The 27,349-nt window shown below is 45.8% G+C and overlaps 2 protein-coding genes across 3 annotated transcripts in view; one reads left to right on the forward strand and one right to left on the reverse strand.

Annotated features, from left to right (window-relative positions):
• Positions 1–27,349, forward strand: part of LTC4S (leukotriene C4 synthase) — a 48,590-nt gene that overhangs the window by 5,031 nt on the left and 16,210 nt on the right. Inside the window, exons 2-4 of the mRNA XM_054976065.1 lie at positions 4,029–4,128; positions 14,832–14,902; positions 17,478–17,559. Of these exons, the coding sequence (XP_054832040.1) occupies positions 4,029–4,128; positions 14,832–14,902; positions 17,478–17,559 (253 nt within the window). The remainder of the gene's footprint in view (positions 1–4,028; positions 4,129–14,831; positions 14,903–17,477; positions 17,560–27,349) is intronic.
• Positions 25,094–27,349, reverse strand: part of MGAT4B (alpha-1,3-mannosyl-glycoprotein 4-beta-N-acetylglucosaminyltransferase B) — a 119,118-nt gene continuing 116,862 nt past the window's right edge. For both annotated transcript variants that reach the window (XM_054976064.1, XM_054976063.1), the window contains exon 15: positions 25,094–26,248. In XM_054976064.1, coding sequence (XP_054832039.1) covers positions 26,225–26,248 — 24 coding nt within the window. In that variant the 3' untranslated portion in view covers positions 25,094–26,224. The remainder of the gene's footprint in view (positions 26,249–27,349) is intronic.

Here is a 27,349-nt window from a genome sequence, read left to right on the forward strand (position 1 = left end):
AAAACCAACTCAACCCGCCCCCCAACCAAAACTGTTACTTACCCATAAATATTATAACTGGATTTAAAGTAGTTAAATACTGTAGTGAAGCACGGGCATCAAGCTAGTCTATATATATGAAGACAAGTGTCCTGACTGACCATCAACACCCAGCCCAAACCCCTGGACCTCAAAATGTGAAATTTGGGGAGAACGTTCCTTTTGTGATGTAGAGGCTCACTAAGAAGGGATTTTAAGAAATTTGCCCCCTAAGGGGGTAAAAAGGGATCAAATGTTTTTTCCCATAGGGATACAGCTTCCCTGTGTGGCTGGCAGGCTTCTCCTCCCTTGCCAGTTCAGCCATTCTTCCCTGACTGGGCTATCTGTCAAAGTCATTTGCATATGTGGCCTGATTTTGCATCAGCCCAACATTCTAAACAGTTGCTAAGGGAGTCATTGAATGTGTCCTGCGGTACAATGCACCTGCCAGTCTTCCCCTAAAAGTTCACCAGGGTTGCCAATCTCCCTGTGGTGTTAGCGTTGCCAGCCTCCAGGTGGTGGCTGGAGATCTCCCAGAATTACAACTGATCTCCACGTGACAGAGATCAGTTCCCCTAGAGAAAATGGCTGCTTTGGAGAGTGGACTCTATGGTATTATACCATTCTGAGGCCCTTCCCTTCCTCAAACCCCACTTTTTCCAGGCTCCACCCCCAAAATCTCTAGGAATTTCCCAACCTGGACCTGGCAACCCTACTGTGAGGCCTGCCTGTTTGCACCCCCCTCTCTCTGATGGGTCAGCTGTGAAACTCTGTTCCGAGGTAAAAATCAGGTCAAGGAAACTTCAGACAGTTGAAGAAAGACATTACAAGACTCCTGAATAGGGATTTTACATAAAAGTCAGTATGGCAACTGAGTTTTTAAACGTTCATGGCGAGATGGTGCAAGATCTTTGTAGGGGCCATTTTGATGTCAACCACTCATATGAACCTGCGAAGTGCCCACCACACTACCCCTCCCTCAGTCAATCTCCATCTCACACCTCTCGCAGCTATCACCTCTTACTGCCACTAAGAAGCCTTCTGGCAGATGTTGTGCAAGATATACTGACACTAAAAGGAGGAAGCAACTTAGAGATGTGGCAAAAAAATATGCACATTGTACTCCTGTGATGCACCAAGCAGCAGTGGCCAAGTACCGGCAAGATCACCCCGAGGTGCACAGAGTGGCAGAGTCTCTTTATGAGCAACATAATCCTGGAAGACAAGTAGAGAGGCGCTCAAGGAAGGTCAAGGCTCACTCAGGCATGGCCTATGATCCTTCACTAGCTTCAAGCTGCCTCTTAACCTCATCCATGCAGAAACATCTCTGTTCAGCATCTCAAAACAAAGCAACATGGCCCAAGTGCTGAGGAACTGTAAGCTCATTGTTTGGGATGAGAGCACTATGGCGCACAAGGGGTGTTTTGAGGCACTGAGCATAACCTGAGATGTCAGGGGAAACAAGAGAGTGATGGGGGGAGTCACTGTGATGCTGGCTGGAGGCTTCTGGCAGATTCTACCAGTAGTCCCAAGGGAAACTTGAGCTCAAGAGGTTACCATGTGTGTCAAGACATCATATCTGTGGCCCCTCATCAGGAAACGCTCCCTAAAAAAGAACATGAGTGTCCATTTGAGAGGCGAGGTGACCACTGGGGAATTCTCTGAATTCCTATTAAAAATAGGTGACAGAGAATATCCCAAATCCAAGGGAAAGGTGACCATCCCTACAAGCCTGGACACAGTAGTGTCAACCCTAGTAGACCTAACAGCCACAATATACCCTGATATCGCCACTATCATGGAGAAGTCCATGGCCTGGCTGTGAAAGCATGCCATTCTGACACTCAAGAATGACAAGGCTGCCATCATTAATGAAACATAACTTCCTCAGAGGGACAGAAATGGAGTACAGATCTGTGAACTCGGTGGTGCAAATGGATAACGCAGTCCACTACCCCGTGGAGTTCCTCAACACGCTCAACCTTCCTGGCTTCTCAGCCCACAAGCTTCTCCTCAAAGTGAGGGCTCCTGTGATGCTGCTCTGGAACCTCAACCCACCCAAACTCTGCAATGGAACCAGACTGCAAGTGAAAGCCCTCCTCAGGAATGTCGTCAAGGCAATATTGTTCATTGGTAATGCTCGGGGGGAGTTGGTGTTCAAACCACTCATACTATCAGATAACCTCGAGTTCAAGAGACTGCAATTCCCCTTCAAGGTCTGCTTTGCTATGACAATCCACCCGTCCCAAACACTGAAGGTGACAGGAATTGACTTGAGGGAGGACTGCTTCTCACATGGGCAGTTCTACATTGCCTGCTCCAGAGTGAGCTCAGCCAACAGCCTGGTGATCCTAGCATCTGAGGGGAAAACCACCAATGTGGTCTACAAAATGGTCCTTCAGTAGAAAAATCCCCTGGTTGTACGTCCCCCCCCCCCCACACACACTTTATTTATTGCACTACAATCTTTTCCTTTTAAAATGTCTTCAATAAATGTTACATTTCAAAATTCACTTCATCAGTTTTAAGCATCAACATGCTTCACTTTATTCAAACACCTTTTTGAAGCTTGGGTACTATGCTATTATACTACAAAAACCAACTCAACTCCTCCCCCAACAGAAAAATGTTATATACCCGTAAGTATTATAACTGGATTTAAAGTAGTTAAATACCATAGCAAAGCACGGGCATCAAGCTCGTTAAAAATAGTGTAACAAAACTGAACCAGTACATACAACAAACATCACAATTAGGCAGTGCCAGACTCAACTGACTGGTATGGCAGAACTCTTACAAGGGAGTTGGCAAAAAATCCCAGATTTAGCTCAAGACCCCTCATAATGTGAGACCATTGGATTTCAGTATATAAATACTTAATTCACATGGAAAGTGACACTGTTGGAGTCTTTGTAAGGACAAACAGGAAAATCAGTAACAGAGTTGAGAGCCACCCTGAGCTTAGGTAGTTTCGTTTCCCCTAGGGGCAACTTCCTGCATTCCCGCCTGTGACTTGAATATACCCTCCCTGCTTGAATAACTTTTTTCTGTTCTTTCTCTCTGCTCTCACCCCCTCTTTAGCTCCTGTGTAACTTGCCTTTCCTGTGTAACTTGCCATTCAAAGCAAATTCCAAAAGTGTGATCATATAAATCTGTTGTGGGGGAAAAATCACCACTTTTCTAAAACATACACACAGCACTGTCATTAGTCTGTAAGGTGCCAAAGAGCCCTGTCCTATTGATGTTTGTATCTTAAATGTATTAAAGATGATGTGTTAAGTTGAATCTTGGAAGAATGGAGCAAGATTCAAGTCCAGTAGCACCTTTATGTCCAATAGTCTTTAAAAAGTTGGTCTTTATGGCCCTACTGGATTCGAATCTTGCTCTTCTGCTATAGACCAACTTGGAGGAATGGGCATCTTGTGAATGGTGGTGAGGTGATTTGTAGTAGGATTCAGCCCAGCATTTATTTTCAGTGCCAAGGCTTAAGAATGTGCCCTTGAGCAGGTAAAGAGTATACATACACTTCTGGGTAAAGGACCCCCATTATATCAAGAGTATCAATGCTTTTGTCAGACAGACCTGGTATACCTTTCTAGAATTTGGAGGATTGTATACGTTAATTTTAAAGACTTTTCACCCTTGAGTGCATCTGGCCATTTCCCCATCCAGTTTCCAGTCTTCCTGGCTGCTCACTGTAGAGTTGTATAGGCTGCCCTCCATAGTAGTCACCTGGCAAGTTTTACCTTATCCTCTTTGGAACCGAATGCTTGAAGCAATTGAGTGCAGAGACTGAAATTGTGTCATCAGCATGGTAAGAACAAAGGTCAACCAGGCTGCAAAACTGTGACATAAACAGACGCTCCCTTGTGGGCTTTTGCACATTCAACTAGAACAATGTTTGTTAATATGGAGGGACAATGAGCATCTTGATTCTTTTCCATTGTTTGCACCTTTCCAGATTAAAATAATTAGCTTCTGTTTGGTCCTCCCCACTTCTTTCCACACAGCCTATTTTGCCATGCAGGTGATCTATGCTCGGCGGAAATGCAAAGTATCTCCTCCTGGTGTATCTGGTCCACCAGAATTTGAAAGAATCTTCAGAGCCCAGTAAGTTGCAACTTCTGTGGGTTTGTTGGTTAGTTGGTGCCTTACATCCTGAACTACAGTGACTTAGAAAAACTTTCTGTTGAGGTTAGTGGACTTAAATCTTATGAGCATTAATTGAATAGGATCAGGGTGAGCCAATTAAGTGATACAAAGAGAGAGTGCCTCTTCTCTTGTCCTTGGTCTCAGCTACGGATTCCATTGACTAAAAAATGCTCTGCGTTAGAGAAGTTCATAACATATAGGTATATAGATTAGAAAATGAAGTTAAGACAACTTGATGAATTTCAATGTATATTAAAAGATAGGTTGACATGGATGAAGATGGAGCTAGGTGTACTCTGCCCATTAATCCTTGAACTTAATCCTATGATCTTTCAGTGGATGGCACTTTTCTTCATCTAGCCTCTTCTTGAAAACTGCCAGTGAAGGGGAGCTTTACCACCTCCCTAGGCAGCTGATTCTACTCTGACTGTGAAAATGTTTTTCCTAATATCCAGCCGCTACCTTTCTGCATGTAATTTAAGCCCGTTGCTTAGAGTTCTATCCTCTGCTGCCAACTGGAATAGCTCCTTGCCCTCCTCCAAATGACAGCCTTTCAGATATTTAAAGAGAGCAATCATGCCCCCCCTCGATCTCCTCTTCTCCAAACTAAACATTCCCAAGGCCCTCAGCCTTTCCTCGTAGGACTCAGTCTCCAGACACCTGATCATTCTCATCGCTCTCTTCTGCACCCTCTCAATTTTGTCCACATCCTTTTTGAAGTGAGGCCTCCAGAACTGCACAGAGTAGTCCAGGTGCAGCCTGGCCAAGGCAGTATAGAGAGGGACTGTGACCTCCTACGATTTCGATGCAATGGCCCTTTTGATACAACCCAAGACTGAGTTTGCCTGAGTTTGCCTTTTTTGCCACACTGATTGCTCATATTTAGTTTACAGTCCTCTCTTACCCCAAGATCTCTTTTGCATACAATACTACCCAGAAGTGTATCCCCCATCTTGTATTTGTGCTTCACATTTTTGTGGCCCAGATGCAATACTGTGCACTTTGTCAGAACTGTGGCTAGATAATGTCCTTACTCCAGACTACCTTCTGCAATCAGACAAAAGCCCGTTGTTTTCAAAAGTTTACTGAAGAAAGAATGCATTATAGTCCACGAGCCTGAATACAATATTCAGGATGGTACATGTGAATTGTTACCAATGACAGGCAAAGCATGAGGTACAAAGTAACAGATCCCAGCAGGCCCAACCTCCCCCCATAGTTCTCATAACAATCCCTTTGAAGCTCAGAAAGCAAAAGTCCTTCGAGGCTGGAACAGCGGTAGCCAAAACATTCCTCCTCTGGGAGATAGCTGCCTGGGAACATCCTGGCACCTGTGAAGAAAGCACTCATAATACTGAAAGGATTAAAATGGAGTCTCTTTGGCACTAGTATACCTGAACGTATTCTGAACATGACATTCTGCCCCCTCTAAGATGCTCCCCCCCAGGTTTATGTGGATAGCGCTTATGGAATGCCCCGACTAGCCTAGGAGCATGAACATGTACAGAGTTTACCCATTCATCAAACCCAGAGTCAAAGTCCTTCCACCTGATGAGGTAAAAGAGCTGATTTTGTTTTAATTTAGAGTCCAAAATTTGCTGTACTTCGTAATGGGTCTGCTCATCAATTAGAGTTGGAATAGGAGGGGCACGGGTGTGCCATTGGTTCGCTGGGGGAGCTCGTTTCAACAAGCTGACATGGAAAGTATCATGTACGTAGCGTAAATTCTTTGGTAAGTCTAGGGCAACAGTCACTTTGTTGATTACTTTACGAACAGGAAAAGGTCCTAGGAATTTCAGAGCCAATTTGCGGCTGGTCTGGGTCACTTTCAGATTCTTTGTGGAAAGATAGACGAGGTCACCGGGTTGTAAATCCCATTCAGCCGCACGGTGGCGGTCGGCATACTTTTTGTAATCCTGTTTGGCTTTGTCGAGGTGTTTTCTAATTTGAGTCCATTGTTGAGCCGCTTCCCCCCACCATTCGGTAACGTCTCGGGATGCTGAAGTAGGAGGAGGGAGCGCATCAAACGGAAAGGGTTTGAAGTGGAAGCCATAAACTACTTTGAAAGGAGTCTCTCCTGTGGAGGCGTGCACACTGTTATTGTATGAGAATTCTGCCATTGGGAGCAAATCGACCCAGTTGTCTTGCTGGAAATTGATATAACAGCGGAGGAATTGTTCTAATATCTGATTAGTTTTTTCTGATTGTCCGTCGGTTTGAGGATGATGGCTTGAACTTAAACCTTGTTCAATACCCAGAATTTGTAAAAGCTCCCACCAGAAGTTGGCAACGAATTGTCCGCCGCGATCCGAAATCACCTTTGACGGAAAAGAATGTATTTTTACAATGTGCTTTAGAAAGATATCAGCTAGTTTCCGAGCGGAAGGTATAGTGGTGCAAGGTATAAAATGAGCTTGCTTGCAGAATAAATCCACTACGACTAAAATACAGTTGTGCCCCTTGGAGGGGGGTAAATCAGTAATAAAGTCCATAGATATTACTTCCCATGGTCTGCTTGGCGTTTCTAAAGGTTGCAATAGTCCTGGTGGTTTGCCTTTGCGGGATTTGGCACTGAGGCAAACGGGGCAGGACGCTACATATTGGGAAATGTCTTTGCGCATGCCTGGCCACCAAAATTGACGTTGTACTAAATGAAGTGTTTTCAAGTACCCATAGTGTCCTGCCGTAGGGGCATCGTGACAGCATTGTAAAACTTCCTTTCTTAAACTTTTGGGTACATAGAAGCGGTCTCCCCAAAGCCATTCCCCTTGTTCGGATTGTTGCAGTTTGTCTTTGGGCACTTTCCCCCCCTCCTTTTCCACTTCAGCTTTCAGTTTTAGTCTCCACCCCTGATCGGGTTGAGGGGGTTGGGTTGTGCGACTGCGTGTGGTCACCACACCCCCTAATTGCGTAGGTGAAAAGACGGTGTCTACTGTCTCCTCCCTTTTGCTTTTGTGCTGGGGCATGCGTGATAGAGCATCGGCCAGGAAGTTAGTTTTGCCCGGTAAAAAGTTTAACGTGAAATTGAATTTAGAAAAGTACTCTGCCCACCGCAGCTGCTTGGCGTTTAGTCTTCGGGGGCTGCGTAGGGCCTCTAAATTCTTATGGTCCGTCCAAACCTCGAAAGGATGACGGGCTCCTTCTAACCAACGTCTCCAGGTAGTGAGAGCTGCTTTTACAGCAAAAGCCTCCTTTTCCCAAACATTCCAATTTCTTTCTGCTTCAGAAAACTTTCGGGAAAGGAAGGCACAGGGCTTGAGTTTTCCATCCTCCCTCCTTTGCAAAAGTACGCCTCCAATTGCGGTGTCGCTGGCGTCGACCTGCACCACAAAGGGGCGATTTTCATTGGGGTGTTGCAGAACGGGTTCTGAAACAAATTGTGTTTTGAGGTGGTTGAATGCTGCTTGGCATTCTGGTGTCCAAGGCAATTTGGCACTCGGTTTTTTGGCTTGGTCCCCCTTGTCTTTGGTTTTTAACAGTTTGGTTAGAGGGAGTGTAATTTGAGCAAAGTTCGCAATGAATTCTCTATAGAAGTTGGCAAAGCCCAAAAAGGATTGTAGTTCTTTGCGGGTAGCGGGGTTTTGCCAATTTTGTACTGCTTGTACTTTGCCCGGGTCCATTTTCAAGCCATCTTTGGAGATGCAGTAGCCTAAATAAGTGAGTTCTGTTTTATGGAACTCACATTTAGATAGCTTGATGGGCAGTTTGTTACACATTAGAGTGGTCAAGACCTTTTTTACAAGTTCTATGTGTTCCTCTTCAGTCTCCGAATAGATTAAAATATCATCTAGGTACACCACCACACCTTTGTATAAGAATTCATGCAGTACTTCATTGATCATGGACATGAAAACCGAGGGGGCCCCGGCCAGGCCAAATGGCATAACTAAATATTCATACTGGCCGAGGGGCGTGTTAAAAGCGGTTTTCCATTCGTCCCCTGCTCTGATACGGACATGGAAGTAAGCGTCTTTCAAATCCAATTTCGTAAAGATCTTACCTTGAGCCACGACGTTGAGTAGATCTCTGATGAGCGGGATGGGATAGGCGTTGCTGGAAGAGACAGCGTTAAGTCCCCTAAAATCCGTGCACAGTCTTAAACCCACATCCTTCTTTTTGACGAAGAGCACTGGCGCAGCATGTGGGCTGTTAGCGGGTCGAATGAATCCTCTTTGAAGATTGATGTCAATGAACTTGCGGAGTTCTTCCCTTTCGTTAGGGCTCATGGGATATAGACGGCCCTTGGGCAGCGAGGTGCCCGGTAAAATTTCCACGGCACAGTCCGTCCTCCTATGAGGAGGTAAAGTATTAGCTTCTTCCTCAGTGAAGGCTTGGGTGTAAGCTCTGTATTGCTTGGGTATTTGGTTGATTTGTTCCTGGGTGAGGAGAGCAGGCTCCGTGAGGGTAGGATTGTTACCCCAATTTTGATTCCAACGATGACTTTTGCAAGCATCATGGGTGAATGTGATGCTTCCCTCTGCCCAGTTGATGTAGGGGTTGTGATCGCACAACCATCGGCTTCCCAGGATCAAGGGGTATTTGGCGGTGGCACTAATAACGAATGATATTACTTCCCAATGTTGTCCCATGCCGGTTATGACCGGAGTGGTTTCAGTAGTGACTGGATTCATGTTAGTGCCATCCATTTGCTCAAAAATGACAGGCGTTTCCAATTCTTTAACAGGAAGTACTAATCCATTCACTAGGGCTGGTGCAATAATGTCTCTAGAGCAGCCCGAGTCTATCAGAGCTTGCACACGGATGTGCATTTTTCTGTCTGGGTTCACTAAGGTTACCGGTATGAAGAGTATGGACCCTTGGGGTCTGTTCGAAATAGGAACTGACTGAGGTTTGATCTGCCGTTTGGGTCCTTTTACGACAGATCCATTTCGTTTCCCAAGGTGGGACTCTCTGGATTCTCCTCCCCGGTTAGAGCTGTTGGATCATATTCCATAACTTCTTCCAGCTCTAACCCTCTTTCGGAAGGGTTCCTCCGAGGAGCTCCTCTGCCTCTCACGGTTCTGGGAGCTGGTGTTGGGCGCGGTGGCGCCGGGTAGGCTGCGGGGGCTGGACGTCTTAGTTGGAGCGGAGGTCTTTGCACAGGCCGGTACGGACATTGCGCCGCTAAATGACCACCTTGGCCACACTGCAGGCACAACCCTTGTTGCCATCTAGCATCTCTCGCTCCGCGAGTAGCATATCCAGCACCTCTGCCTCCTCTGACAAGAACTGAGGAGCGCCTTTGTCCCGTATGTTGTTGTTGTTCCACTAAACGGACTTCTAGCATGCGGTTTTCTACTTCACAAGTTAATTGGATCCATCCTAGTAGAGTGGGAGGATTATCTTGCATAAGGGCTCTATCCAACAGTCTAGGATTTAAGCCCTGTTTGAACAAAATTATTTTGGTCGATTCCTCACACCTTGGGCATTTAGCGGCCAGTTGTTGGAATTTTGTAACATAGTCTCTAGCCGACATACTGCCTTGTCTAATCAACTGTAATTCAGTCCGGGCCCTAGTTTCTTCTAGAGGGTCTTCATATTGGGCTTGGAGTGCATCCACTAGCCCTTGAAGAGTATTCAATTCGGGGGCACCAATATCATAAAGTCCTACATACCAGTCTGCAGCTTTGCCTTGGAGTCTCGATCCAAGGTGTTCGATCTGACTGGCCTCACTTCTGAAAAGATGTCCCCATCGATTAAAGAATTGCACCGCTTGCACTAGAAAGAATCCCAACTTGGATGGGTCTCCATCAAAGGTAGCTTCCAACTTCACCCAGCCCATGGGGAGTTCTTGTCTGGGAGCTGGTGCTGGCATCGGGTAAACGTCGAGCGGGGCGAGTTGTAACGGAGGTTGTCGCGGTGTTGGCGGTGGTAGCAACGGAGGTTGCTGAGGCGGAGGTTGTCTTGGAGGAGGCCCCCCCGGGATCGGCTGGGGAGACCCTCTAGGTACGGGTTGTAGCGGCGCTGGCCGGAAAGGTGCTGGCTGGACTGGCGGTGTGCCTCGAGGCGCCGGCAATCTGGGTGCTGGTAACAGAGGAGCGGGAATCGGTCCTTGGGGTGCCGGTTGTAACGGGGATGGGTGAGGAGAAATAGGCTGAAGAGGTAACGGAGTTCCTCCAGGGATTGGCTGACTTGGTATTAGGGTCCCTCTCGGCCCCGGCGTTTGGTGTGGCTGGGGAGTGGTGCCTCTTCCAATCGTGCTCGTCCCCGGGATGATTCGCGGAGTACCCCCTCTCGGTAAAATTGGTGGCTCACTCTCTTGGGTCATGGGTGGTGGTACTACAGGGGAAGCGGGCCTCGTGGGACGTTCCGGTTCCCCACCTCCTCCGCCGGTTCCGTTGTCATCTGGTACGACCGGATCTTCAGGACAGGGGTCTTCCGGGCAGGGGTCTTCTGGACAGGGTCCTTCCCCGGTATCAGGCTCAGGATCTCCAGGTTCATCTGGCTGTTGCGGCCACGGCTGGATTGGGCCCTCGGGACAGGGCACCAGGCTTTGTAAGGTAGACAAACTTTGACTGATGTCTGGTAGACCAGCTGGCGGTTCTTGTCCACCGGCCCCCCCCACAAGTACAGACAGCAGGTGGATGGCGTGGGCTAAACTTTCTTCCATGCTTGCTAGTCTGGTCTCCAAAACTTGCACTCTATCTGGATTTTCCCCCTCCTGTTCCGTGTATCCAGTAGCCTGCGAGGTCGGCACATATTCGGCATGTGGTCTCGTGGCTTTCGTCTGTTGCCAAGGCAATGTTTCTTCCATGCCTTGTTCTTCTTGTGATCTTGCAGCTAAGATCCCTTTCACCAAACCCATGACCGCTGAAATACCAGAGTCAATTGCAACAGTTCTGCTTTGAAGCTGCATCCAATGGTGCTCACTTACATCCGGTTGCCCCGACCACAGGGTAACTTCTGAATAATCCCAGCTTAGGACACCGCAGCGGGACGTCTCCCACTCCGTTTGCTCGGTTGTCCTGTTCCAGTAGAGCCACGGTTGGCTGCTGGTGTGCTCGGGTATCGACTCTAAACTTCGCCGACTGTCCATCTGTGATTGCGTGAACATCGTACTAGCCCTTCGTTCCCTCGTCTCCCTTGGTCTCGCGCCCCACTGCGTCGGGGTGGGTACGGAAAACAGTGGTTCGGCTGTAGCTCTAGGCCGGGTATCTGCACTGCTGGGAGCGAGGGTATAGAGCGTAGTAACAGAGGAGCCGTTGCCTCTTGGTACGGGTCCTTGAGGTTCCAATCCTTGAGAGCCGGGGGAGGCATACGGATCAAACAAAGGGTCCCTGACTGGGACTGCTTTGGAGTCTGTCTGATCCGGCCTAGGCATTGGAAAGATGATTGGTAACAAAATGTCAGAACTGTGGCTAGATAATGTCCTTACTCCAGACTACCTTCTGCAATCAGACAAAAGCCCGTTGTTTTCAAAAGTTTACTGAAGAAAGAATGCATTATAGTCCACGAGCCTGAATACAATATTCAGGATGGTACATGTGAATTGTTACCAATGACAGGCAAAGCATGAGGTACAAAGTAACAGATCCCAGCAGGCCCAACCTCCCCCCATAGTTCTCATAACAATCCCTTTGAAGCTCAGAAAGCGAAAGTCCTTCGAGGCTGGAACAGCTGTAGCCAAAACATTCCTCCTCTGGGAGATAGCTGCCTGGGAACATCCTGGCACCTGTGAAGAAAGCACTCATAATACTGAAAGGATTAAAATGGAGTCTCTTTGGCACTAGTATACCTGAAAGTATTCTGAACATGACACACTTATCTATGTCCGGATTACTAAGTGGTCCTTCAAATGCTTACAGATCGATCCTTTTTAAATCTGCTCTAATATCTTCCCAGAAACAGAAGCCAGACTGACCGGCCTGCAGTTTCCCGGGTCATCCCTCTTCCCTTTCTTAAAGATTGGGATAACATTCACTCTTCTCCAATCTAGCGGTACATCCCCAGTCCTCCAGGCAGCAGCGGTGCTAGGGTTTTTGGCGCCCGTGGCCAGCCGGTGGGCCAGGCGCCTGTGCGCATGCACACACGCACATGCACTGGCCTGCGTGATGACGTCACATGTGATGTCATCTCAGGTGCGCCTCTGGCCTGATCGCTGCGGTGGGTGGCAGGGATGGCGTGCATGTGGCCTCCGAGCTCTCCCACTCGGTTGCCCTGCACTGCCGCAGACACCTGCCCATGGCTGCTGCGGCCGGCCAGGGGCGTCTGCTGGCGGTGGCGGCGGCGCAGGGTGGGAGAGCTCGGAGGCTGCAGCTCCATGGCGTGCGCTCCCACCCCTGCGCCTCCTCTGGTGCCCCCTCCGGCACCCTGCACCGTGAGGCCACCGCCTACATGGCCTCAATGGGCGTGCCAGCCCTGCCTCCAGGAGGCCTTGAAGATGATGGGCAGAGGCTCTGCATGTTCTCTAGAAAGTCCTTTGAGCACTCTTGCATGCACACCATCCGACCCACGGGATTTGTATTCATCCAATGCAGCCAGGTGCCTCTCCACAACTTCTCTGTCAATGTCAACTAGCCGCCCAGGTGTCCTGTCATATCTACTACCATCTCTAGATGGGCTCAACTTCTTCAGGGAGAAAACAGGGAAGATAGACATATAGTTATAGGATGGGAGGCTGCAGTGGAGACAGGCAAGAGGATGAAATGGTTTCTTCTTCTTCCATAAGCCCAATTCTGTTTGATTGAAGAAGAGAGTGATTTCACTCTTCACACTAGCCTCCCAACTCCTGTGGTTATTACTCCATGTGGCTGCTACAGCCCCAGGAATAAACTTTCACAGTGTTAGAGACTGCTGAGGGAGGGGAAAGCGAGGAACGTCCATGGCCTTTACCTTGCATCCAACCCTTTTTCTCAACTCTCATGCGCTGTAGTGGTTAGAATGTCTGATTAGGGTCATGGAGATTCAGGTTTGAATCCCTGCTCTGCCCTGGAAGCTTGCAGGGTGATCCTAGGCCAGTCACACACACACTCAGCCTAATCTGCCTCACAGGGGCTATAGGGAGGTTAAAATGAAGGACAGGAGAATGATGTATTCCATTCTGGGTCTCCACTGGGGAGAAAGACAGGGTATAAATAAATCAATGTTATTTATATTATGACTTGATACAGGGGGCCTAAACTGGCAGATTACCATAGGTATTGCTGCTGGTCCATCTAGGTGACCTTTTGTTCCTATTTTATGCCTTGTTCCTATTTTATGCCTTGTAACTTCCTGATAGCTGCCGTTAGAAGTCAGGGGTGCATTTAACTTACCAGAAAATTTCCAGAGAGCTAGTACTGGCTGTTAAAGGGCCAGTTCATGCTTGTGAGGGCTGCTTGGGCTCAGCTTGCCACTGGCTAGGAGCAGTGAGGAAGAAGACAGTGGCCAAGTCTGCACCCAATGACATTGCCAGGGTCAGGTCTGCAGAAGAGGGTAGTAGCTCATGCTTGAAACGCCATCCTGACACTGAGGCAGCGACAGTAGATAGTACCATGCCCTTGCCTCTTTGTGAAGAGGGGGCAGCAGCCACTCCTCTTTCACCTGTACTACCCTTTTCATGAGGAGGAGGTGGTGGTGGCTGTGTGGAAGGGGTAGAGCTACTGCTGCTGATCCCTTGCCTCAGGAGCCATTGCCTCAGCCTCTACAGGCCTGTAGGATTGCAAGACCAAGCCAAAAGCTGGTTATGTGACAGTAACTTCAGGAGCATTTTGACATTCCTGATGCTTTTTATAAACATCAAGAAAAAGTGTGTATGCTTGCTTTCCATAGAACACTGATCTACTACTGGTTCTGCTTATTGTATGAGATCTATTTTATGGGATATAGCAGAGCATGGCAGGCAAGTCCCAGGTCCAGTCCCTGGTGTCTCCAGCGAAAGGATCTGAATAGCAGACCTTGGGAAAGACTTCAGTCTGCTCTGGAGAGCTTATACCAGTCAGAGTAGAAATGCTAAGCCAGTTGGACCTGACTTGGTATAAGGCAGCCTCCTAGGATCTTCTGTATGAGAGCAGAAGGGGCAGATGGAAACAGAAAGGAATGCTGGCAAGCCACAGCAGCTTCCAATGTTGATTCCATCTGGCTTGTGCCCCTCTTTACAAACTTGTCATGGCAACAGATTGTAAGAAAAATCCTATTTGGGATCGTGAACATTAAGCTACCCCAAATAAACATCGTATCAGGTATTTTCTAAAAAAGTAAAAACGTTTAAGTTAAATACTTAAGCAACTTGTAGCACAAAGATCGGATTTTGAGCTCAAGGATCGGATTTTGTTGTTCCCAATTGCTGGTGAGGCTGCAGGTTAAGTGCAGCAGCTGCGAGTCTTCTATGTAGCCAGTTTCCCTGCCTCCGTACCCAGCAGCAGCATCCCCCCCCCCACATGGGCCACTTCACTGATCATCCACCATTCCAGTTAGTAAAACAAAACATCAGACCTAATACAGAGCCTTGGGAGACTCCATAGCCTAATTTTCTCCATCGTGCTAACTGTTCAAGACAGAAGAAGGAAAAAGGTGACCAGCTGAGATTGCTTCACATCGCAACATGGTAAAGCTGGATCTGAAATGAACTGGTCATGTGGATTATCAAGCATGCTCTCCAGAACCAGAACCGATCTAAGTCTTCACGTGATAAATTTTTATGTTTATGACTTCATAGATTATTTTCTTCTTATTTTGTTTAGAGTGAATTGCTCAGAATACTTCCCAATATTTCTCTCTCTCTTGTGGGTGGCTGGAGTCTTTTTCCATCAAGGTAAAATCCATTCATAAACTTAGATCAATATATTATTTACATAGCTGTAAATAACTACAAATTTTTAACTTAATCTAGGGCTTTTGTTCTTAGGTGAAGGTATGTAAAACAATTCTTCTATGTCAACATGATCTTATTGCATTGGTTGAAGTGTTATCATTATGATGCTCTTCAGCTATTTAAATTAAGTGTCTGGTGTATTATTAAGGGGGGCAGGCATGATTGCTGCTGCAACAAAGTTCTAGTGTGAATGACATACCCTAAATCTTTAAATGCCCATGTACAGGAGCTGTGGAGTTTTGCCCTGGTCACTGCTCCTGGGCACACAGGCATTTAAGGATGTGGGTATGTTGCTGACACTGTGTGTGCTGAAGTCTGTAATAGTATGTAGTAGTTGCTACTAGGGGTACGTGATTCAGGTTTCTGATTAAGGAAAAATACCCAAATTGGACCCGATTAGTAAAGATTTGGGATTTCCGAATTGGCCCCAGTGGGCCAGGTCCATTTTGGAAACCTCTAATCAAAGATTCCTGAAGCGATTTGTATTTCTGCAGGAAGCTTTGGGTCAAGGGGTTTAAATGCCCCTTTCCATGGTGCTGCACAGCGGCACAGAAAGGGGCATTTTAACCCTTGAATCAGCGCTTGGCAAGGAGTTCACTGCCAGGCAGCTGCGTCAAGCTGGCAGGGTTAAAAATGCCCCTTTCCATGGTGCTGCGCAGCCAAACAACCAAGGTAAGGCTTTTTTTTTTTTTTAAATGGCCCTTTTCCATGCCACTGCGCAGCACCATGGAAAGGGGCATTTTAATCCCCAAATCAGCTGCTTGATGTCGAGTTCCCCAGCAGGCAGCTGAGTCAAGCAGCATGGAAAGGGGCATTTTAACCCCACTGGCTTGACTTGGCTGCCTGGTGGGAAACTCGCCACCAAGCAGCTGATTCAGGGGTTAAAATGCCCCTTTCCATGCTGCTGTGCAGCACCATGGAAAGGGGCATTTTTAATCCCCGCAGGCTAGACTCAGCTTCCTGGTGAAGAACTGCCCACCAAGTAGCTGATTTGGGAGTTTAAAGGCAGGTAAAACCTCCAGCCCCATTGCGTTGTTGGGTGATTCCCTGGCCCTTTGCGCAGGGGGCCATGTGAGTGCTCTGCGGCGGGGCTGCAAGCTGATGCTACATCCCCACTGTGTCTTTCGCCCGCTGTGGAAGGCTTTGGAGGAATCCCTGGCCCCTTGTGCAGTGAGTGAATTGGGTGTTCTGAGGCAGGGCTGCAGGCTGATGCCTACATCCTTGTCACATCCTTCACCCGTTGTGGAAGGGGTCAGGTGATTCTCTGGCTTAAGCCTGCAGCCCCATTGCTTCCTTCTCCCGCTGTGGAAGGGGCCAGGGGATTCCCTGGCCATTCCAGCAGCAGGCCAAGTGAGCAGGGGTAGGTTTGTAAACCAACACTTTAAATGCTTGCAAGCGGCTAGAAAAATGTAGGTTTAAACTTCCCATCCCACCACTTATTTCATGCAATGAAGTACGTGGCCGGGTTGGAAGTTTTAAAGCTTTTTGGTGTGCTCCAAATTTTTACAGACCATACCAAAGCTGGTTAATAAGCAATTTTCGAAGCAGCTTGCCACTTCAGAAATTGCTTATTTCCAACTTTTCCCCCCACTTTGGAAATTCCAAAGTGGGAAATCCAACTTATTTTCTTGAACACCCCTAGCTGCTACTCTTAATATTCTGTACCTTCAGTTTCATGATCATTTAGAGATAGCCACTGTGGTATAGTGGTTAGAGTGCTGGAGTAGAATCTGGGAAACTTGGGTTCAAATTCTCACACTAACATGAAGCTCACTGGGTGATTTTGGACTCGTAACTCTCTCAGCCTAACCTACCTCACAGTATTATTGTGAGGATAAAATGGAAGCAGAAGAACTATGTACACCACTCTGAGCTTCTTAGGGAAGGGCAGGGTAAAAATACACTCAATGAATCTGAAAAATGTTTCCTGTGGTAGCTTTTTTGCTGGTAGAAACTGGTAATCTGTAGATTATATTAGCATGGGAAATCAAACATTATTCTACCGCTGCCCCCAAATTCCATGCAGTTGTGACAGAATGAAGCATAGAGACAAATTACTTGTATGCTTGAATTTGCCACACAGGATGTTTTCAAGCATCTGTGCAAAAACTGGATGTCTGTATTCACCACAGAAGTGGGGCTAAAGGGTGAGCTGCTGTCACCCCTCAGGTTAAAGGTGTTCCTGTGTTACCTTGGCTGCTACTTCTATGTAGTTGACTGGACAGTTGTGCAAGGTTTTCTTTTAGAAAGAAGGCACTAGTTCCTCTGTACTATACATCATTTTGCTTATTGAGCTCATGTAATAAAGCAATTAAGAGCATGAGCTATTAATTGTGATTCTCCACTTAAAATGTCAACAAAAGAGATTTGCCTGTTTAGATAGTAGCTCATTCTCTTTTCCCCGTGTGTGTGTGTGGGGGGTGCGGGGGGGGGGGGTGCTTATCGGTTTAAAAGTAGAATGAATATTTTACAAGCTTTCTATGGCAACTAGTTTGGCTACTGTCTTCTCCTGTAGGATTGGCTGCGTTCTGTGGATTAATTTACCTGTATGCTCGCTATCAGTATTTCAGTGGATATGCTTGGACTGCACAAGGAAGGTGAGTAGGACAAAGTATAATACAATGTTAAGTATACCAGCTAGTTTGTCTGCCTGCCTGCTTGTCTTCTAATAGTTGATTTTGCTGAAACTTAGGCTTTCAGAGTCTATTAAAAAAAAAAACTTAACCTAGAAATAGAAAGCCTTGAGTCATGTCCTTGTGTACACCACTGATTCTGGACTACAAGGCCAAGGCCACGTTCCGATCCTTGGAATGCTTCAGAAGATTCCCCAAGACAGGCCTAGTTATCACTGAGGTGATAAGCCTGTGGCTGGATTGGACTGTAAGTAACTGTGCTCTTCTATATAAACATCTCCCTTGACATTAAAAAAAAGTATGTCAGCTGGAATGATTCTTCTGTAGATTTCTATGTGACATGCTGGTTTTCCATTTCTTTTTTATGGCTGGAGTAGTATTCAGTCATGTGAGCCTTCTACCTGCTGCCTTTAGGTAGTATGACTCAGACAAAGATTTATCCTTTATCCTTCATAAGCATAAGCACAATTTCAACAGGAAAGAAGAGACCTTAAGAATGAATAGAGCATGGTTTCCAGGCCTGAAAAACACCAGGCTAACAAAATACTCTATGTATTGTCGAAGGCTTTCACAGCCGGAGAACGATGGTTGTTGTGGGTTTTCCAGGCTGTATTGCCGTGGTCTTGGCCAAGACCATGGCAATACAGCCCGGAAAACCCACAACAGCCAAAATACTCTATACCCAACAATAGCCCTGCAGAGAAGATTAGCATATCAAGCACCAATCCATATGCAAAAGAACCTCCTCAGGATACAGTGAAGCCTCCCTCCATTAGCATTCCACACCCTGGGAAACTCTTACAGGATGACTCAGCCCAACCCTACCTTCCTGAGTAGATATAAATTACCTGCCAACTTCTTTTCCACACTGTGACATTGAGAGATCTCTGTCTTTTGGTGTTACACCTCTGAAGATGCCACCCACAGCTGCTGGCGAAACGTCAGGAACTACAATGCCAAGACCACGGCCACACAGCCCAGAAAATCCACAACAACCAAACATTTATCCTGTTAAGTGAGAATAGGCCAAAGAAAAAGCAGTACCTTGACATTTTGATCTGGGAAACACATTTGCCGATAAGTTCCTTAATTCTTGCTCCAAGAACATACAAAGGCATTATCTTGTTCTTCTATATGCTGGCCATGAAGCGCAGGTATGGGGTCATATGCATGGGGTCTTCAAGGCCCAGCATCAGAGCTACTGGAAGATCCCAAAGGGCACTTACTACAGCATGACTCTACCTGGACTGCTTGCACTATGAACAGGAAAAATCATAGAAAGAGCCGTGGAGCTCCCATTGCTGAAATATTTTGAGGGGGTTCAGTTTGGCCACGAGGCTCCAGGTGAGAGGTCTCCCTTGCCTCCTGTCCTTTAAGGGCTGAACGTCTTAGGAGCACTTCACATCCTGTCTGATCTAAATTGGTTTTCTAGACTTCAATGCTAGTAAGGGAACATGCTATCAAAATTGAAACTGCTGAATCTAATTTCAAGACACAACCAAGTTGATTTGCAATTATTACATTTCTACTCATCTATGTTGTCATCAAAATGTTCAAAGCTGCTTAAACTTGCTGTACTACTTTCATGATTTTAGGAGGTTGGTTTAATCTTTTGTAAACTGCAGGAAGTGGTATGGTGTAGTCCTCTGACTTTCTGACCATGTTTATAGTTTGCATAAAAAGTGGCAATTGAAAGCAGGCTGTTTAGAAATCTTGTTCTTAATTCCTTGTCACTCTTGTGTAAATAGCAAAGGAAAGTAATGTGGATTTAAAATTTCTGCTCTCAGCTCTATGAGGAGAAAAACTAAGACATGTTTTCCCCCAAAGATACCATTAGAGAGAATATAGTTTATTTATAATCCTTATTTGTGGGTGTATGTTAGCTGAAACTGCTCTTGCATGCTCATTAAATGCATTACTTTTCAGTAAAGAAAGATCTGATGTTAGTTCTGCTGTGTGAAAAACAGAATTGGATTAAGAGCAATGGATCAACCAATCCAACCCTCTCCATGTAAAAAACCCCGATACAAGAAACAAATCCTTGGTGAGCAGCTACCCTCTGTTTAAGGGCTCCTGGAGATTGCACAGCAGCTTCTAGCGTATCATTACATTTCCTGAAGATATTTTGTGAATTAAGTTTAGGTTGTCATCCCTGGGTTTTTTCCCCTTCTTTCCTATATATTAGACATCAGATATCCTATGATAGTGGACTTGTGACTGAGGCTATTGCAGAGAGTCTATTTATTTAGTGTGATAATGGCTGAATCCACACTTACCGGCACAGCGCTAAGCAGGTGGAGTGAGAGCATCTTTCTGGTGCGATTTATGACGTCATCACGCCATGATGCCACTCTTGTGGCACGGTGTCATAAAACACGCCAGAAAGATGCTCTCACTCTGCCTGCTTAGCGCTGTGCCGGATAAGTGTGGATTCAGCCAACCATCAATGAAGAGCAGCTTTAAATCATTACCACAATGAATCCATGATCTGATAAACTCCCCCCCCCTTTTTTTTTTGCACAGGCTGGGTCCCATGTACTTCTGCAGTGGAGTTCTTTGTGTTCTTGTTGGATTTTCTGTAGTGGGGCTCTTCATGCACTTTATGCCGCTCACAGTTTTGATTCCTTGAAGAAAGTTTCTAATCCTAAATCGACTAGAAATTCCCTTCTGCCTGCAAATTGCCCTAAATATTACACAGCAGTTTTTAATTTTTGTCTTTTTTTAAATTAGTGTTTCTAAAGAGATCTTTTTTTCAAGTAGTTATGTTAATATTTATCTTATATTAATATTACTTGGTCCTTTACCTCAAAACAATAATCATGGGCCGTCCAGTTGCAACCAGCTCATGTCATGGCCACCCCAAGGCCGTGGGGTTTTCAAGGCAAGAAATAAACAGAGGTGGTTTGCGATTGCCTTCCTCTGCATAGCAACACAGGTCCTTCCTTGATTGTAGCTGGCCCTGCTTAGTTTCCAGGCTCTCATGAGACTGAGCTAGTCTGGGCTATTAGGCTGCTTTATCTCAAAAGCATCAGTAAATTAGTTCTTGTGGTAAAACACAAACTTTCCAGTTACTGTTCTTTTTATAAAGTGGTCACAGGCCTGCATTAGATATATGGCATAGAAACTGATGTTACCCTATTGCTAGGTGAAACATTGTATTGCTAAAGCTCTTTTATTTCAATTTCAATTTATATACCGCCCATCCTCAGGGGCTCTGGGTGGTTTACCTTCAAACATCAACAGATTGTTTTCTGGAGGACATTTAAATTAGCTAGGAGTTTCCAAATCTTTCAGATCACAGAATCACAGAGTTGGAAAGGGCCATACAGAACTTCTAGTCCAACCTCCTGCCCAACGCAGGATGAGCCTAAAGCATCCCTGACCAATATTCATCTAGCCTTTTCTTGAAAACTGCCAGTGAAGGGGAGGTTACCACCTACCTAGGCAGCTGATTCTACTCTGACCGTGAAAAAGTTTTTCCTAATATCCAGCTGCTACCTTTCTGCATGTAATTTAAGCCCGTTGCTTCGAGTCCTATCCTCTGCTACCAACTGAATAGCTCCTTGCCCTCCTCCAAATGACAGCCTTTCAAATATTTAAAGAGCGCAATCATGTCCCCCCTCAATCTCTTCTCCAAACTAAACATTCTCAAGGCCCTCAACCTTTCCTCGTAGGACTCAGTCTCCAGACCTCTGATCATTCTCGTCACTCTCTTCTGCACCCTCTCAATTTTGTCCACATCCTTTTTGAAGTGAGGCCTCCAGAACTGCATACAGTACTCCAGGTGTGGCTTGACCAAGGCAGTATAGAGAGGGGCTATGACCTCCTGCGATTTCGATGCTATGGCCCTTTTGATACAACCCAAGACTGAGTTTGTCTTTTTTGCCACCGCATCACACTGACTGCTCATATTTAGTTTACAGTCCACTCTTATCCCAAGATCTCTTTTGCATACACTACTGCCCAGAAGTGAATCCCCCATCTTGTATTTGTGCTTCATAATTTTGTGGCCCAGATGCAATACTGTGCACTTATCTATGTTGAATTGCATCTTCTTCACACCCACCCACTTCTCCAGAGTATTCAGGTCTTGTTGAATTTTAACTCTATCTTCTTGGGTGTTTGCCACTCCTCCCAATTTGGTATCATCAGCAAATTTAATGAGTAGCCCATTTACCCCTTCATCCAGATCATTGATAAAAATATTGAAAAGTACTGGGCCTAAAACTGAGCCCTGTGGCACCCCACTGGACACCTCCCTCCAATCCAATGAAATGCCATTGACCACCACTCTTTGGGTGTGGTCCTCTAACCAGTTCCCTATCCACTCAACTGTCCTATAGTCCAGTCTGCAGTTTTTCAGTTTACCCATTAGAATGTCATGGGGAGCCTTATCAAAAGCTTTATTGAAACCAGGTAAATCACATCGACAGAGATCCCACAATCCAGTAAGCTCATCACTCGATCAAAGAAGGAAATCACGTTGGTCTGGCAAGATCTGTTGGGGACAAAACCATGTTGACTTCCCCGGATCACTAAGCGGTCCTTCAGATGCTTACAGATTGAATCTGCTCTAATATCTTCCTAGCAACAGAAGCCAGACTGACCAGCCTGTAGTTTTCTGGGTCATCCTCCTTCCCTTCCTTAAAGATTGGGATAACATTCGCTCTTCTCCAATGTTGCGGTACATCCCCAGTCCTCCAGGAGGCCTTGAAGATGATGGGCAGAGGCTCTGCGAGTTCTCTAGAAAGTTCTTTGAGCACTCTTGGGTGCACACCATCCGTCCCAGGGGATTTGTATTCATCCAGTGCAGCCAGGTGCCTCTCCAAAACCTCTCTGTCAATGTCAACTAGCCACCCAGGTGTCCTGTCGTATCTACTACCATCTCTAGATGGGCTCAAATTCTTCAGGGAGAAAACAGAGGCAAATAAGTCATTAAGCCTGTCTGCTTTTTGTCTGTCCTCCATCAGTTTCCCTTTCCACTCCTAACAGCGGTCCAATTGCCTCTTTTACCTTGTGTTTGCTTCTCACATATCTGTATAAGTTTTTCTTATTGTAGTGAGCCCCCTGGCCAGACCCAGCTCATACTGAGCTTTGGATTCTCTGATGGCTGATCTGCAGTACCTAGTAACCCTCATATATTCCTCTTTAGAGGTCTGTCCTCTCAATGTCCTGAACATTTCCTTTTTCTCCCTTAGCTTATTCTCTGTTCATCCATATCGGTTTCTTGGAGCCCTTATCATGTTTCCATCTTGCTGGAATAGTGAGGGCTTGAGCTTGCAAAAGCTCAAGTTTGAGAAGAGCCCACGCTTCACTCGCTCCTTTCCCTTCCAGCACACTCCCCCACAGAATGACTCTCATCAAGCCTCTGAGTTCATTGAAGTGGGCCCTATGAAAATCTAACCTATGAGTTTGGCTACGAACTTTCTTGGCCCCCCACAGCAACTGGAATTCGAGGAGGATATGGTCACTTCCCCCTAAGGTCCCCACCACCTTTACCTCATCTACCAATTCTTCCCTGTAGGTTAATATTAAGTCTAGTATGGCCAAGCCCCTTGTAGCTTCCTCCACCATTTGAAAAAAGAAGTTATCAGCCAAGCAGGTCAGGAAGTTGTGTGATTCTTGTCACTTTGCTGAGCTTGTCTCCCAGCACACATCGGGGAAGTTGAAGTCACCCATAATTATAAGGTTCTGATGTCTGGATACTCTACCAATCTGTTCAAGGAGGGCAGCATCCATTTTCTCTCCCTGGTCAGACCGTCTCTAGCAGACTCCAACAACAATACCCTTTGTCCTTCCTCCCCTTATTTCCACCCATATACTTTTCACTGGGTTGTCAATCACATTCTCCAGAACTTCCTGACAATCAAGCCCTCTCCTCACATACAATGCCATTCTGCCCCCTCTTCTACCCTTCTGTTTTTTTCTTGAACAACTCGTACCCATCTACTACCACATTCCAGTCATGGAAATTATCCCACCAAGTCTCAGTAATTCCTACTATATCATAGCCCTCTGTTTGCAAGAGAAGCTCAAGCTCGTCCTTCTTATTACCCATACTTCGGGCATTGGTATATAGGCACTTGTAGCCTTGTACCTTTGTTTGATCTGCCCTACCCAGTTGGGCCCCTGCTGTTATCACTTCTTCATTGAAATCCCCATGTTGATCGTTCCCTTCCCTTTGCAGCATCAGTTTAAAGCTCTCCTGATGAAGTTCTCCAGGTTCTTTCCAAACATTTTCTTCCCTGACCTTGAGAGGTGAAGCCCATCATGTGCTAGAACGCCTTCTCTAAGGAAACTTATCCCATGGTCCTGATGTCACACATAATCATGGTAAAGAAAAAATTTACATGAGCTGAGGTTGTTAGTAGGTTCATGCATATTCTTCACTTTTCCCTTTTCATGCCCAGAATTAGTTAAATACTAACTTCAATTACCCATGATGGACAAAAGCACGTGCATGGGGTTAACTAGTTAAGAGTTGTGGGGGGGCGGTGCTGAGCCTGGCTGAAACCCCATTTCAAAATATCCGTTGGGTGAAATTTCTTGGTTAATCCACACACCCCATTGATATGCAGTGATGCAGTGATGAATAATGTTACTGAGGTGCCAGCTGAAATGAGATACTGCCTTTTGGATATCCTGGCACCTGTATGCTTAAAAACCAAGCCTTGCCAATTTGATCCTAATGGTTTTGTTTTATTTAACTGAGCTTAGCATGCAAACCCCAACTCTTCTCTCCCCCCAACTCCTCCAACAGGGCTCAGAAAATGCATGGTCCAGACTAATGACATGTCTGATTTCTACAACTCTTCCATTCCAATCAGCGATAGGCTCTGCTCTGAGTGAAGATAAGATTACTGACACTGTTGTTGAATGTGCTTGCTGTAGCTCAAAAGTTGCAACAAATTTTTACCAGCCATTTAAGGTTTCTGAAGACACGTTTGCAGCTGGTTTACAGTACATGGCAGACTAACCGGTGTACAGACTACTTTGTGGAGTTCATGGTCAGATTACACTGACAAAAACGTGCTTGGTTCAGGAATCCTAGGTATGAGTGAACACACACCTAATCCTGTCACCCTGAAAAAAGGCTGGGCTTTGCTACCTCTATAAGGAACAATGGAGCCTGCACCTTCTGACAGTTTTATAGTTACTGACACCATTATCAATTTAATCATGAATGGCAAAGTAGTTTTTAAAGTATGTGATGGTATCATGGTGGTTTCTGTTGTTCTGTGTAAGAAAATGCAAGTCAGGCGCAGAGGGTTTACTACAGTCCAAAAACAGATTTGACCCAAAAGTTAGTCTATAAGGAAGTAGTTCTAACTACATCTGTACAGCTGCTGTAAGATCTAATATGGCCTAAAGCCTCACTTTATTTTCATACCTTACCTTAAGGCCACCATCCACTCTCCACTGTACTGGGTAGGCTGTATCATGTAAAGGAAGAGTCTGTAGGTTTAGTTTTAATAGATGACTTCTCCATGCATTCAAGTGGAATAGTTCACATTTACAAGCTTTTATCAAATATGCCTGTAAAATGGTGTTTTAATTTTCCTGCTTAATAAAACAAGTTTTTAAAAAACTAGTTTAAATGGAATTAAAATTTTACAGTGCACATTTTAATATATATTTTATATAGATATACTTGAAAAAAATCAAATGTATCCAATAATAAAAAATACAGCACATTAAAGTAGTATAATGCATTCCAGTGTATAACTAGAGACATTGGGGTTTTTGTTTTTAAATTACACTCTAATCCCTACCATGTGAGACCTGGCCTACATGTTTTTTGTTCAACATTCACACCAACCAGTAAATAACGGAAATATGGATTTAAAAGGGTGGACTCTGCACTCATTCTCAAGGCATGAAGACACTGGAGACTTCAACAGGAACTGTATTGTATGAAGGGGCCACGCACAACCCTGGCAGGCACAGTGTGGTTTCATTATTTCCCTGCCATGCTGCCACCTCTGCACTTCAACCTTCTTTCATTACCCATTACTCTTCATATTTAATCCTCAGGCATAGCCTGGAGCCACAGCTTTTATTAAACAAGGAGCTGGGAATCTACTTCTCGTCTCCCCAAATATACCTCTGAGCTGCTCTGCAGCTTGTAAGAGCCTGACACAGTCAAATTGCCTTCTAATTCACACTCCTTAAACCCGTATTTCTAAATGCACACCTTAGTGATACATTCAGGAATCATCATCCAGGGGAAGGAAGAGTAATGGGGACAGTGTGGTCCTTGTTCAAGGGAACAAAAAACAAAAACATACTCTTTGACATGGAAATCTCATCTCCACGCATCTTTTTGCAGCTGCAAAGGCAGCTAGATACAAGATACGCTGGCACTGGTGCATCTTCACGTAATTCAGTCCAGCACCCATGTGTGAAAAATGCTTCTCTTCTCCTAGTCTGTGGTCAGGAAACACAAGGTCCTGCCCAAGTTTCACCACATTTTTCTTCCTGTTCGTGGAGCAGCCGTCGTCTTGAGCACGCACCTTTGCTTTTCGGAGAGGCTGCCTTTGTTCTGCAATGTCTGCAGTTTCATAGAAGAGAGGAAGAAGGCGGGGAAGAGCTAATGACCACTTAGTGCTCATTTCCTGAGTCTTAGAGGTCAGTCAGCTTTCTTCAGGAATATCTGAAAAGACAAAAGAAAAAAGCTATCAGAGTTCAGTCAAGTCACTTTGGTATTAATGCTACCAAACATCATCCTGTTGAAGAGGAAAACAAATGGCAAGAGCTAAATTCTGGTTTCTTCTTGAAAACAAAGGCTCAAGCTGGACAAAACATTAACAGCATGGGCAGAAGATTTACTGTTGGACAGAAAAACAGTTTTGACAACCCTACCCCCCTCATTACTGAAAGGCATCTGCTGCCCAGAAAGCCTTGCTACTAAGCTCTGTTCTACAAAATCTTTGTGTAACCTCCTACAACACATAACCACTTCCATCCTTACTGTGTGTGTTACAGAATACTGAGGGAAGCAAAGACCCATGCTGCCCTTTGACTTGGGAAGACTGCTTAGAGATAATATTGCAAAGCACCAGGAGTATACTTTTAATGTAATTTGGCAATGAACACTAGGGCATTCTTGGTGGCAGGGCTCATTTTGAGGGGGAATGCACAGGAATGCAGTTCCGGCAGTTCCCCAAAGAGGTCACGTCAGGTGGCCCTGCCCACCTGACTCTCGGCTATTTTGGGCCCATAATGGCATGGATCAGGCCTCTGACGGGTGATCACTCTCCTGTTCAGCAGTGGCCTGATTCTGACCATTTTGAGCCCCTTTTTGCCATTTTGGGCCCAATTTCGGTCCTGAATGGCCAGGATTGGGTCCAAAACATCCAGGATAAGTGATGTCAGGGGGTGTGGCATATGCTAATGAGTTATGCTAATGAGTTCCTCCAGCTCTTTTTCTACAAAATGACCCGCTTGGTAGTACAGTAACAGAATCCATATACTGGATCTTTAACTATTGCAGTTATACCACTTTTGGTTTAGTTGGCTCAGACTGTTCCTGCAAATGACTGGTGCAACACTTTCAAGTTCTCCAGATGGTATGTACCAGTTAGCCCTGGGTTTGCATTAATAGGGAGAACTTAACAGGTATCTCAGGTCATTCCCACGACGAGCTGTGAATATGGTTTCTGGGAAGCTGTGGCCTTATTGACAGCTCACTGGGTGAAATCTAGTCCTGGGGGACCGTCCAGGCTCACTGCATGCAGAAGCTCTTTTCCATGGG

Source organism: Eublepharis macularius, chromosome 4 (assembly GCF_028583425.1).
Source record: "Eublepharis macularius isolate TG4126 chromosome 4, MPM_Emac_v1.0, whole genome shotgun sequence".
NCBI lineage: Eukaryota > Metazoa > Chordata > Lepidosauria > Squamata > Eublepharidae > Eublepharis > Eublepharis macularius.